This window comes from Saccoglossus kowalevskii, chromosome 6, assembly GCF_978046115.1.
Source record: "Saccoglossus kowalevskii chromosome 6, keSacKowa6.1, whole genome shotgun sequence".
In the NCBI taxonomy this organism is placed as follows: domain Eukaryota; kingdom Metazoa; phylum Hemichordata; class Enteropneusta; family Harrimaniidae; genus Saccoglossus; species Saccoglossus kowalevskii.
The window spans coordinates 41,184,914-41,200,173 of NC_140646.1; the positions used below are offsets into that span (position 1 = coordinate 41,184,914).

At 35.8% G+C, this 15,260-nt stretch overlaps 1 protein-coding gene and 1 long non-coding RNA gene across 2 annotated transcripts in view; both read right to left on the reverse strand.

Moving 5' to 3' along the window:
* Positions 1–7,630, reverse strand: part of LOC102806707 (malonate--CoA ligase ACSF3, mitochondrial-like) — a 28,005-nt gene extending 20,375 nt beyond the window's left edge. The window contains exons 1-3 of the mRNA XM_085500555.1: positions 7,461–7,630; positions 6,963–7,117; positions 6,236–6,381 (exon numbers count right to left, since the gene is read on the reverse strand). Of these exons, the coding sequence (XP_085356681.1) occupies positions 6,236–6,381; positions 6,963–7,117; positions 7,461–7,607 (448 nt within the window). The 5' untranslated portion in view covers positions 7,608–7,630. The remainder of the gene's footprint in view (positions 1–6,235; positions 6,382–6,962; positions 7,118–7,460) is intronic.
* Positions 7,631–8,113: 483 nt separating this feature from the next.
* On the reverse strand, positions 8,114–11,570 carry LOC144355727 (uncharacterized). Its single transcript, XR_013421288.1, has 2 exons — positions 11,463–11,570; positions 8,114–8,376 (listed from the first exon to the last, which is right to left on the reverse strand). It is a non-coding gene; the product is annotated as an uncharacterized LOC144355727 (long non-coding RNA).
* Between the last annotated feature and the right edge of the window lie 3,690 nt (positions 11,571–15,260).

Genomic DNA, 15,260 nt, shown 5'->3' on the forward strand with positions numbered 1-15,260 from the left:
CTCAATGGGAAGGCCAATTCCACTGGCTGAGATTCATTCACTAACGAATGCGACTTTGGGGGAACCTTGGTTAAGGTCCGCAGGTGCTTGTGTTCGACCGGGCCTGGTTGACGCCAGGATAGCGCATTACAAATTGCCATTTGACAGAGAGATGGCCACACAGCCCTGTCATGTAGTCCCAAACATGAATATGACTTCTGTGGCAAAATGCACTATGTGTCTTCACTAGCACTTGCAATTTGCACATACAAAAAAAAAAGTCAGGAGAGACAACAGTGACACTGAATGTTCGAAACTGTTGCCTGGCACCAAAAATATTAAAAAAACAAAAACAAATAAACAATGTTTTTGCCCTTGGTTACCATATTGGACACCGCATACAACTAGAGAAATTCACTCGCATTACCCGTGATAGGCAAAAATGTATTTACACTAAAGTACGTTCAAGATCTGCTCTTTTTCATAGCACAAACATGGTTTTTACCCTCGATTACTAAAATCAAAATATAATTGAGATATATATCGCCGCAGTCAGTAGTTTCGACCTTTTTGCTCTGGAAAGGCAAAGGCGATAAGACTAGATTCTCAAGGACGCAGGTTGTTTGGATCGGACGATTTCTTTTGTTTCCAATTTGTTGTACATTGCATAACAATTCCTTACTGAAACATTTCCTGTACTCAATAAAATTTGACAATGCCACTAGCCCAAAATAGACTTCCTGTTCAACACGTTGTTGAATGTTCGCGTCACTGTACGTAAAAACACACTCTCGAACATGACAATTTTAAAGTTCAGACCATTAAGCAAATAGATGGAAATACCAGTTGCATAAATCATGAAGATTGATGATTCGATTGCTGACCGGAATAGCTGCATTTAGTGTTCTTTTCTATGCAATATAAAATCATATCGATGCTGTGGGCGGTGAAGGGTGACAGATTTTTTTGGTTCAACAGCTCTCAAGGCATGGGCAACTGACATTTCCTGACTTTCTGTTTTACTATTCTGATGTGTTCTGGGCTGTATACAATAGTCAGACACTGACAAGTTAGTAAGCACTAGTAAACAGTCCGGGACGATCCGCTCCGCTCAAAAACAAGCAACATGTTTTCAGCTGTTTCCATGGTAGAACATGAACATGAAGCTAACGTCGGTTTATACTAGTAACTAAAACCGAGTCCCGTATACGAAGTTCACAAAAAAACACTCAGTCTTTAGAAGTTACTTTATTTTATTGTTAGGATGTATTCTGTTGTTAAATTTATTTTGCGATAGTATTTTCTAGATTGAAGGCAGCATTTACAGTTCATTCTAAGTTGCCTTGAGATTACGTTGATACAGTGTAACAATGTCGGTGCCGGTGATCTCTTACCAGTGCGCAATGTAGCCTAAATAAAAAGCATGATCATTTGAGCACTGTTATTACAAGACTGGTAGGAGGTATAAATTTGCGGCGAAGGTATTCAAAAATCAGTTTTTGGCTGTTGCCATGGCAGCGGTGGGCCAAGTTTTTTTCAATTAGTGACGGTACGACCTGCCTGTCAAATATGGACAAAATCATCCAAGCCAAAAAAAACACAGAGCAGTTAAAAGCCGTTGCTGGTGAAAAGTTACCCCAACTTTGGGGGCAATTTTCTCTGTAATGAAAAAAGATATCAAAAATTCAAATAGTAACTTTGTGCCCACACTCAAGCTGAGTAGAATGAGGTATGTCTGAGGTGTTTTATCCCAAATTTGTAGGAGGAGATACATTTGGCGCGAAGCTATCCAAAAATCAGTTTTGGGGCTGTTGCTATGGCAACGGTGGGCCAAAATTTTTTCCCAGTTTTTTCCTAATAACTAGGGTGAAGGTGTGACTTACCTGCCAAGTTTGAGCGAAATCGGCTGTTGTATCTGAGCATTAATAGTATAAACATATACCGTACTTTGCATGGCCAAATTCCCGCCATCAGTTGGGTTGCTTAGCAACAGATGGGATTCTGGGACAGGGCTGCCATCTTTGTGAGTTCTGTTAGTTATTACACACAAGTAAACTTTGCTTGTATTTCGAACCTGTTGTCTGCGTGTTTATTGGGCCCAACACCACATCGGCCAAGCCAAAAAAATCACAGAAGAAATAATACGTGAAAACACTGGAAATCACACACACAGACACTCACACACAAAACGACAAAAGTGATTTTAAGGGCAATCCTAGCAGAGCGGCTCGCCAACAAATATTTTCGTTAATAACACTGACTGTGAAATACACCCTTGAGAAGTGTTACTGACGAAATATTTTATATTTTTTTTATTTCCTTTTCTCTAAAGAAATATACCCCACTAACCTGGGGGTATATATATATATACACACATATACAACTCATCTATTGGAGAACTCACACTAACAAATTATATCTAATCTGAAAAGCTGTGTATACAAATCTTGCAAGAATTTGGATGATTTCATGGTTATCCGGAGAAAAAATATATGTAAGTTTACTGATAAGCGAAAGGAACTCAAATTGTAGTTCAATGCGATTAATTCGATCAAAAAGCAATTGCAATTTCTTTCAATTTAATTTGTTGTATGGCAATGCATTAGTAATAAATGTAAATATATATATATTTATATATACACGGTTTAGTCGCCTTAGACACCACACCCAAAGAGACTGAACAGATCAAAAAAGATATCTGTCGTGCATTCAAAAACCACGGTCTGAAGATCGCGATCGCAGCGAATAAGAAAATAGTCAACATCCTTGATGTCATGCTAAACCTCGTTGAGGGCTCATACAACCCTTTTACAAAGGCCAACGCCAACTTGGTATACGTGCACAAGGAAAGTAACCACCCACCCGCCATCACAAAGAATATCCCGGCCGGGATTAACAGGCGATTATCATCTATATCGTCAGATAAAAAGATGATTGACACCGTGGCGCCACCCTACCAAAGAGCTCTACGTGAAAGTGGTTACAACCACCAATTAAAGTTTGAGCCCCCCACGGAGAAGGGTAAAAAAAAACGGCCACGCAGTAATGTCCTTTGGTACAACCCACCATATAACTGCAACGTCCGTAACAGTATCGGCAAGCGATTCCTGGATTAAATTGATAAGTGTTTTCCGACTGGCAATAATCTCAGGAAAATATTCAATCGAAATACCATCAAAGTCAGCTGTAGCTGTATGAACAATATAAAAGATACCATCAACAGTAAAAACAAACGGCAACTCGCGACTGATAAGAGCACCACAACTGATAAAACGAAAGTCAACAAACTATGCAATTGTCAGAAAAAAACGGCATGTCCACTGGACGGGACGGGAATGCAAACAATGCATTCTATGTTTGATAGAAAAATTTATAATAATTTTTAGACCTCACCACTCCACACTAAACAAAAGAAATTAACTTGTATCATCATGCCGACACAGATCAAAAGCACTTAAACACTTAAACCTGTATGTTTTTTATTTTTAATTAATATGTTAATTTGCGAAGTATATGTATGCTCGTTGGTGCAGTGAATTAAACATAAAGCTCCTGATGAGTGAGGTACTTGTACCTTACGAAACAGTGCTGTCGAGTTTCAATATTCATGTAGTTGTGTATTAATTCCTCTATATATATATACATTTCTTTATTTCATTGTTGAGACTGAGTTATATATTTGTTACCTACTATAATTTATCTGTATTGGAAAACAGTTATGGGGATTATTAATTTTAACAAGTCATTGAAAATGACACAGTCCCCGTTAAATTTTTGAAAGTTCTCTTTGAGCTCGTCATATTAAAGCGGAGGGGTTGTCACGAGCGTGTCCTTGAAACTTGAGTTCCAAGTGGCGTATACAACAGATTGTTTATTGCCAAAAAATAAGAACAGGCGTTATTCGGCCATCTTTGATCTGATTATGAAACACACTGATGTATGTGTGTATGTGCCAAATACGAATGAAAATGGTACATAAATTGTGGAAATAAAGTAGTAAGGCCAAAAAGTCAGATGGCTGTCAATCGGCCATCCTTGACCAGATTTTGAAACAAATTGTCATAGACATGCATCCTAACATGTATAAAGTACATGTATATGCCAAATTTGAATGAAAACTGGCAGAGCACGTCCAAGATACCGCATAAAAAACAAAAACAAGATGCCTACCAGTCGACCATCTTGGATCCAATTGCGAAATAAATCATGGACATGTATCCTAACATGTATAATCTATTTACCAAGTTTGAATGACAACTGACAAAGCATGTCCAAAATACAACATTTTCAAAAAACAAGATGGCTGCCAGTCGGCCATTTTGAATCGAATCGCTAAACCACTGCATGTGCATATGTACCACATAAGGTACCAGGCACATGCAAAGAATGAACAGAATCGGTCCGCAGGATTCTGAAATATGACTCTGGACAGACTGACGGACGGACACACGGACGGACGGACGGACGGACGGACGGACAGACTCAGGAATTCGCGGACGGTCAGGGACATGTATCCTAACATGTATGATCTATGTACTAAATTTGAATGAAAACTGACAAAGCATGTCCAAAATACAACATTTTCAAAAAACAAGATGGCTGCCAGTCGGCCATTTTGAATCAAATCGCTAAACCACTGCATGTGCATATGTACCACATAAGGTACCAGGCACATGCAAAGAATGAACAGAATCGGTCTGCAGGATTCTGAAATATGACTCTGGACAGACTGACGGACGGACACACGGACGGACGGACAGACTCAGGAATTCACGGACGGTCGGGGACATGTATCCTAACATGTATGATCTATGTACTAAATTTGAATGAAAACTGACAAAGCATGTCCAAAATACAACATTTTCAACAAACAAGATGGCTGCCAGTCGGCCATTTTGAATCGAATCGCTAAACCACTGCATGTGCATATGTCCCACATAAAGTACTAGGCACATGCAAAGAATGAAAGGAATCGGTCCACAGGATTCTGAAATATGACTCTGGACGGACTCACAGACGCACAGACGCACGGACGCACAGACACACGGACGGAGACCGAATTACAAGTCCCCGAACGGGGACTAATAAATAATATTCAACTATCCTGCAACACCAATAAGATCATAATGGTAATGTATATTGCTCTTTGAAACTAGACCATTATCAGAGCATGGGTCTTATTTTGGAACTCCTGCAAGGATGGTATTCCCAGAATAGTGCCAGTTGTTAAAGAAACATAAAACTTTAATTCTCAACAAGGATTAAAGGACCAGTTACTGAGACAAAGCCCTACTCACCGCGAAACCCACCAGATACAAAAGCCACTTACCGCGAAAGCCACTCATTGTGAAGCTACTAGTAGATAATAAAGAAAAATTTTCACTCACTTTTTTACCTACAATTCCATTCCTTCCAGAAATGAACTTTACTAACTAAAGCTAAATCATTTAATCAGGAGACTAACACGTAATACTCCTCTATTGAATGACTTGACTGAACATTGGATTTTGAAATAATCAGTCTGTACAGTAGTAAATTATGGTCAAAAGCATTGCAAAGTTCAAAGGTCAGAAAACCTTCCTTTTGATTTACTAATATGGTGTTCATTTACACATTGTAGTAAACCACAGATCTTGACCCAGAATTAATTATTTTTAAATATTTAAATTACTAATAATAATTGCTAAGAAACCCTATTTGTGCTGGCTTCTGACGTAATAACATACAGGACATGGCATATAATATATATTTTGTAATAATAACAACCTTTATTGATATCGTATCCCCACTGGGATCTAGATTAGAATACAATAAGGATATAAGGAACAATAAAATACATAAGTAATAATAATAAAAAAAAGGAAATAAATAAATAGTAATACTGTGAAAATATAATTATATAAATATTTTTTGGTGTTATTTTGAGGCAGCTGGTAAATTGCTTTTCATGAAGTTCTCTCTTTTAGTGAAACAGTCGCTGATATATATATTTCCGTAAGTGCTGACTTTTACACATTTTGCAGGGTTGAGTTTTAGTTGAGTTTTTAACTTGCATAGGCATATTAGACAAATCAGTGGCATGTACACATCAGTATCTGATAATCTACATTGCCAAACATTGTTCTAATAACCAGGACACATACATAACAACATCAAACCACATATTTTTTTACATTTTGGTGCAAGCGATTAATTCTTGCCAATCAGTTAATACACATATATGCTAAAACAAAAGCTATAAATAACCTTGACTCACCTGCTACTCGTTCACCATGTAAGGGATTAGTTAAAGCCATACCAATTTCTGTCATTCCATACCTTTCAAGCAGTACATGTCCTGTAATCTCTTCCCATTTTTCCATGATTGGAGTCGGCAAAGCAGCTGATCCTGACACCATTAATCTGGAAAATAGTGTAAACAAATGGTTTCAGAGAAGTGATTTCTGACTGACAGGTGCATATTAATGTTGGATGACAATTTTGGTTCAATTTTTGTTTCATATATTCAAAAAAAAATTAGATTTGGAACATGGACAGTGTAATTAGATCTGATCCATTTGTCATACAAATCTAATTCATGTAAAACATTATTAGTAGAAGCAGATGTACTTTCACTTATTAAAACAAAATAAAATGTAATTGTTCTCTTCTTCAAACTATTAACAAAATTGAATACAAATTTTAAATTTGTGGAAGTCTACATCAAAATATATATCTGGATTTGAGGTTGCCCATTAGAAACTGTGAGAGGGAATACAGTAGAAAAACTGATTAAACTATTTTTTATGATGATTTGATGCATTTATCTTTAATCCAATAAATTTGTGATGTTTTCTTCATAAATGAATTTTTGTTTCTTGCAAAAATTCTGTGTCGAATTTTTTTCTTCTGATTTTTCCTGTATGGAATTTTTTTTTTCAAAATTGTCCAGCCTCAGCCAAAGTTTACAATGGTCAACCTTTTATCCTGTAATAAGCATGTACCGTATATTCTCCTTGCACACACTTCTAATAAATTCTTGAACACGAGGTGATTTGTAATTATGATTATAATACTCAATCAACTTTGCATATATGGTAGGTACTGCCATGAATAAATTGATTACTGGGCTCTGTTCACTTGTTAATTTTTCCCATACCTACAAAAAAAATGATTGCTATACTGTATTTATGTAAATTACAGAAATTCCAATTACACGGTGATTTGCTGTAATTTAATAGGATATACTCTGATCCAAATATTAGTATTAGTATAATAAATATCAAAATAAAAAAAGAGTTTCCCATCAGCCAGACATTTTCTTTGGAATGAATATAACGTACAACAGATGGCACACTAACAGACTTCAATAGATTTACTGTTACACACAAACTTAATGTATGTGTATACTTTTGGTGTTTACACAGCATCATACTACAGTTAGCTTTTAACCCAAACTTTAATTTCAAATAATTTCTTAACGGGAATTAAAAGTCAGATACCTGTTGAGCATCAAAACGAGGTAGCATAACACAGGTGGCCGCTGAATTCAGACATGTTGCGAGACAGTTTGTGACGCCATGAACATGATGTAACGGTAACACATGTAGTAGAACATCATCTTCACTCCATTGCCATGCCTCAGTCATGTTCTGTATTTGTGCATGTATATTACCATGTGTCATCAGCACACCTTTTGGCTGGTCAGTCGTACCACTGGTATAGATGAGTAAAGCGTCATGTTTTTCCCAATCAGTTTGCTTCCAGCTAAGACTATAAGCACGATATAAGGCACTGAAAAAAGATCTATTTTCAGGAATAAAATTTCTCCCTGATTGCACATATGTCCGTGTGAGTGGGTTGAACTGAAGCCATATAGATCTCAAATTCTCTGCATCACAGAGTGGCTGGAGAGAATCGTAAAAATCGTTTGTTCCTATCACCACAGCAGGAGTTGAATTTTGAATATAATATTTGAGTTGTGCAGGTGGGTGGCTTGAGCACAGTGGTACGGCAATGCACCCAGCCATCCAAGCAGCCCACTGTACAATTGTATATGAGATATTATTTGGACAGAGGTAAGCAACTCGTGCTCCTTTCCTAATGTTGAAGTCTTTTTTCAGCCGTAGATAAAGATGAAAACTTTGTTCCAATATTTGAAAATATGAATGTGAGCCAACATTATCAATGAGTAATGTCTTAGAACCTAGAAAGTCATTGTCTTCCAAAAGGGACAAAAACACCGGCCGGACAGCAGACGATGAATATCTGATACCATGACGTGAAGTAAAACTGTGTAGCGGCAAACACACTCTTCTGTTCAGACCTAAACAATCATGACGAACCATCAACAACTTCATAGGATTGCACAAACCACATCGGAGTAATCCCATTTTCGAATGTATGTATTTATGAATTCTGAGCAAATAGAGAAAAATTATATGCAGTTACCAATATATGTTATAAATTACTTTTTGTGTAAAGTTTGCATAGCATTATTTCTATTTGGAAAAGAAACATACTGTACATACAGTAACTTAAATTAGTGCAGGGTAATCTGTATACATAGGCTAGCATAATATATATTTATAGAGGTTTTGGAGAGGAGGGCAGATTTAGATTTTAACTTCTGGGATCTGAGGTCCTCCTCTTCATAAACATTTTCTTACTATGAATAACTTAGGGCATGAATATTTCTCATAAAAAATTATAAAACATTTATCACAGAAGACACTTGCATTACATTGGCGAGGAAGACTTTTGATTTTATTAAATGTATTCTAACAGTTTGTGCAATTCAATGTTGTACCGGTATACTCTTGCAACCACTAATACATTCCCTTGATTTTTTATAAACATGAAAAACTTTCTTTCATAGTAAATATGTTAATTCATTCTGAAATTCATGATAACAGTATTATTTCATCATCAATTTCTCTGAACAAGTGGTTTCTGACAATTGGCAGATAGAATAATAACATAAAATTTAAATTTTATTCAAAAACAAATAAACAAATCCGATTTTTGTTGGAGAACAAATGGATATTCGACATGCAAAATGACAAGCCGGTAATCCTAGCGGAGCGAATCGCCAATAACAGAAAACATGCCTTGGCCAAAAACAAACTAAGAACATACAAACATTTTAAATAAATTAATTAATGTGCAGAACCATGGTCTTACAAGATTAATTGCAAAATTCAGGACAATCAACCATGACCTTAAAATTGAGAAAGGAAGACGTAATAATGTGCCACTGGATAAATAAACATGTTATATGTGCAGCCAAAATATAATTTAGGATGAGCAACATTTTGTAATGAATTGTCCAGCTTACAGTCACCATAGGGACAACTTAGTCCTGACTGCACAAAATAAAGTTCCAAATTTTGATAAAGAACACAGTCAGAATAAATTTATATTAGTTATGCATTACCCTTAGCTGTCTTTTTAAACACAGCTATGAAACAAAACAGCAACAACTATCAGTGTGTTAGGTTAAAATTAAAGAATGTTTTCTATTCTGTATTCATATTTGGTTGCAAATTGTATTTATTTTTTTTAGTTTATAGTTTTTAATTTTCTTTTTGTAAGACCCTTTAAAAGAACTTTAAAATAGTATGTTAAAGTTATCAGGTTTTCTGAGTGTATAGAAACAGAATAATTTAAGACTAGGCATTTATTGGGCCCGAATTTCTTCTCTGTCACAACTAGCCACTTTTTTTTCAAAATATGGACAGGGATAATTTAATTCGAGTAGCCATTATCTAAGAGGATGGATTTGACTTTATTCAACTATGAACTTAATTTCGGTTTCAAGCAAATCACGAGTGCCCATTGATTTTAATGACCGCTATCTTCAAATTTGATAAATATTAAAATACCATACTCCGACTCTATTTATTGTACATGTAGATCCCTCTCTGATATCAATCTAACAATAAGATAATTATGAATAAATGGGCGAGAAATTTTAAGATTAAAAAATGTGGAATTCTGATGTGGATGTTGTCTAATATGGACCTTAACCTTGAACGGTGAATTATGAATCAAATTTGCATGTAGTATAAACTTGTGCAATATTCTGGCTCCTGGCATTAGAGAAAGACGACCTATTGTACATTTAAATTATTGAATAATTATCTGATAAATTTTTAGATCGATATTAGACAGGGTCTACAGCTGAGTGGTGGTTTAATTTTTTAAATATGGAATTCTCCGATAATCCTCTGAGAACTATCAATGTCTTAGATTGATAGGAAAACGTATAACGTGTGGAGGTAAACAAAGAATGTTGGCCGAAAACACACAATATGTGAATGTAAAGAGATAGTGTGAGACCCTTGTATTTTTTGAAAATCTCAAAAACTTATGCAAACACTTCGGAATGCTAAATCATAGACCCTCCACTGGATGGTGTATGGCTATAAATGCAGTGCCTATTTATCTCTTGCATAATACCTAATAATAAATATGTAGATAAATTAAACTGCAGCAACCTTGCAATTCTGTGACTGATGAATATCGAAGTACAACTTTCATTAAGAGTAAAATAATTCTCCAATAATTATCGATCTATAAAAACTTTGATAGTTAGGCTAACGGAGGATTTGAGGAACTCCCAACACACACGGATATTGTCAAATAATTGTCGAAGTATTAGACTGATACAATGAGTAACATTGTTTGATAATTCTCTGATAATTATCCGATAAAACTATGCAAGATCCCGCCTTCATGGATATTCGAGCATCATGGCCCGACTACAGTTGGATTCCCAGTATTAACACACATATTCTGCACATTTTCTTCCCATTGAATCCGGTAGACATAAAGGCATTTTGAAGGAAAACAGGCTATGTAATCTCCATGAATGCAATGAAGTAGGGGATGAGAAATATTACATTTTATATTGTAATAATTGTCAAATCAAAGAACAAAGATCTAGATTCCTTGCAGCTCTATACATCTATGCCCCAAAGCTGGAAGATTTTAGCATGGATGAATTATTTCCTATTATTGTTTCAAGTAATGATTTTTTCATTCTTAGCATTTTTGCAAAATATATTTTCTATATTCTTGATATGTTTTAGTTACTGTAGGTTTTTGTTGTTCTGAATGTTTTGTTTTGTTATTGTTATTTTTGGACTTTACTCAGGATTTCATTGGTACGTTCCAAATAAAAAATTCTATCTATCTATCTTGCAGGACATCCTGGTTACAGACCATAGCAGCCAAAGGTCACGCAGGGTATCATGTGCATTATAATTAATACTTGTGGTCGCATGAGAGCTAGTCAGATTATTAAGTTTGACACAAGTATACTGTGTGTCGGAACATAGACATGTCGGAACATAGGTCAGTCCCTAGTCAGTCAGTCAGTCAGCTCGGACAGCTCAAACCACCCGGCCCCATTCATTGTTTTTTTCAGGGCAAATGACAGCAAACCTTATATGGGTGAACACATACTGTCAGATTTTAGGGATAGTGAGTATCATACTCACCAAATGGAGTCACCATTTACACAGAATGAACTTTGAAATTGCATAGGGTCAGCCATAGATACAGCACATGTACGCCAGCATTTGCGTCCGCCATTGTTTTCCAACTCCTACCGTGTCCTTCGGTGCAGCGCAGAAGGGTAAATGTCTCGCTGTACAAGGTACGAATTGTTCTCTATCAAAGACAAATCAAAGATCAACAAAGTCTATTCCATCCGTACACCCAAGAAGGGTAAGTTTCCAGACGGGCTGGTAAAAATTGAAACTCACATACCTTGTAACCCTTTTTTCACGGACTGCTTCAATACACATTTTTTAAATGCAATTTCACTGAATATTATTGGATCAAGTTGAACACCTTAAAATTCTCTTCTGATAGAAATATCGTGAAATTAGAAATTTAAATTATCGGAATTTTATAAATAGTTTCGTTAAATAACATTATTTTGGGGTTCACAAACAAACAATTAAATTGCTACACCTCTTGTAACTCTGAATGTCATATTTTGAACGTAAATACACATATAATCGGAGAATAGTTTAGACGTGCCAGTGATAATGTGTTCAGCTTCGCCTTGCATATTGTCTTGATGTATCCAATATGGCGCTGGGGGTGGGGATTCATTATTGTTGTTATGGATCACTTCACTACTCACCCTAGTGTATAATTATATCGGATTGTGAAACGTTTCATTTTGTTTACCAACGTAGGAGAAATCTAACACGAATCATATATATGTCCCATTCTAGAAAAGACAGACACCTTGTGAAAATAATCTTATACCTGATCACTGCTAGGTTAAATAAAAATAAATGTGTTTCCGATAACCATATCCTGTCTAAATTAAATTTCCTACTTAAACTTTTGTTTGCCGCAAAATTGACTATTATCAACAATTTTGACCAAATTAGAAAGACGTTTACGATGAACATGGCTGGCACCACAGTCCCTCCACAACTAAGACATCCTTCATTTTGGTGCCTTCATTCATTTTGTCATACTTATCGGAAGTACACACTCATTTTGTTGTCTCGTCATCATGAATTCATACTTATCGGAAGTACACACTCATTTTGTTGTCTCGTCATCATGAATTCATACTTATCGGAAGTACACACTCATTTTGTTGTCTCGTCATCATGGATTCATACTTATCGGAAGTACACACTCATTTTGTTGTCTCGTCATCATGAATTCATACTTATCGGAAGTACACACTCATTTTGTTGTCTCGTCATCATGGATTCATACTTATCGGAAGTACACACTCATTTTGTTGTCTCGTCATCATGGATTCATACTTATCGGAAGTACACACTCATTTTGTTGTCTCGTCATCATGAATTCATACTTATCGGAAGTACACACTCATTTTGTTGTCTCGTCATCATGGATTCATACTTATCGGAAGTACACACTCATTTTGTTGTCTCGTCATCATGGATTCATACTTATCGGAAGTACACACTCATTTTGTTGTCTCGTCATCATGGATTCATACTTATCGGAAGTACACACTCATTTTGTTGTCTCGTCATCATGGATTCATACTTATCGGAAGTACACACTCATTTTGTTGTCTCGTCATCATGAATTCATACTTATCGGAAGTACACACTCATTTTGTTGTCTCGTCATCATGGATTCATACTTATCGGAAGTACACACTCATTTTGTTGTCTCGTCATCATGGATTCATACTTATCGGAAGTACACACTCATTTTGTTGTCTCGTCATCATGAATTCATACTTATCGGAAGTACACACTCATTTTGTTGTCTCGTCATCATGGATTCATACTTATCGGAAGTACACACTCATTTTGTTGTCTCGTCATCATGGATTCATACTTATCGGAAGTACACACTCATTTTGTTGTCTCGTCATCATGGATTCATACTTATCGGAAGTACACACTCATTTTGTTGTCTCGTCATCATGAATTCATACTTATCGGAAGTACACACTCATTTTGTTGTCTCGTCATCATGAATTCATACTTATCGGAAGTACACACTCATTTTGTTGTCTCGTCATCATGAATTCATACTTATCGGAAGTACATACTCATTTTGTTGTCTCGTCATTATGAATTCATACTTATCGGAAGTACACACTCATTTTGTTGTCTCGTCATCATGGATTCATACTTATCAGAAGTACACACTCATTTTGTTGTCTCGTCATCATGGATTCATACTTATCGGAAGTACACACTCATTTTGTTGTCTCGTCATCATGAATTCATACTTATCGGAAGTACACACTCATTTTGTTGTCTCGTCATCATGAATTCATACTTATCGGAAGTACACACTCATTTTGTTGTATTGTCATCATGAATTCATACTTATCGGATGTACACACTCGTTTTGTTATCTCGTCATTATGAATTCATACTTATCGGAAGTACACACTCATTTTATTGTCTCGTCATCATGAATTCATACTTATCGGAAGTACACACTCATTTTGTTGTCTCGTCATTATGAATTCATACTTATCGGAAGTACACACTCATTTTGTTGTCTCGTCATCGTGAATTCATACTTATCGGAAGTACACACTCATTTTGTTGTCTCGTCATCATGAATTCATACTTATCAGAAGTACACACTCATTTTGTTGTCTCGTCATCGTGAATTCATACTTATCGGAAGTACACACTCATTTTGTTGTCTCGTCATCACGAATTCATACTTATCAGAAGTACACATTCGCTTTGTTGTCTCGTCATCATGAATTCATACTTATCAGAAGTACACACTCATTTTGTTGTCTCGTCATCATGAATTCATACTTATCAGAAGTACACACTCATTTTGTTGTCTCGTCATCATGAATTCATACTTATCGGAAGTACACACTCATTTTGTTGTCTCGTCATCATGAATTCATACTTATCGGAAGTACACACTCATTTTGTTGTCTCGTCATCATGAATTCATACTTATCGGAAGTACACACTCATTTTGTTGTCTCGTCATCATGAATTCATACTTATCGGAAGTACACACTCATTTTGTTGTCTCGTCATCATGAATTCATACTTATCGGAAGTACATACTCATTTTGTTGTCTCGTCATCATGAATTCATACTTATCGGAAGTACATACTCATTTTGTTGTCTCGTCATCATGAATTCATACTTATCAGAAGTACACACTCATTTTGTTGTCTCGTCATCATGAATTCATACTTATCAGAAGTACACACTCATTTTGTTGTCTCGTCATTATGAATTCATACTTATCGGAAGTACACACTCATTTTGTTGTCTCGTCATCATGGATTCATACTTATCGGAAGTACATACTCATTTTGTTGTCTCGTCATCATGAATTCATACTTATCGGAAGTACACACTCATTTTGTTGTCTCGTCATCATGGATTCATACTTATCGGAAGTACATACTCATTTTGTTGTCTCGTCATCATGAATTCATACTTATCAGAAGTACACACTCATTTTGTTGTCTCGTCATCATGAATTCATACTTATCAGAAGTACATACTCATTTTGTTGTCTCGTCATCGTGAATTCATACTTATCGGAAGTACACACTCATTTTGTTGTCTCGTCATCATGGATTCATACTTATCGGAAGTACACACTCATTTTGTTGTCTCGTCATCATGAATTCATACTTATCGGAAGTACACACTCATTTTGTTGTCTCGTCATCATGAATTCATACTTATCAGAAGTACATACTCATTTTGTTGTCTCGTCATCATGAATTCATACTTATCAGAAGTACACACTCATTTTGTTGTCTCGTCATCATGAATTCATA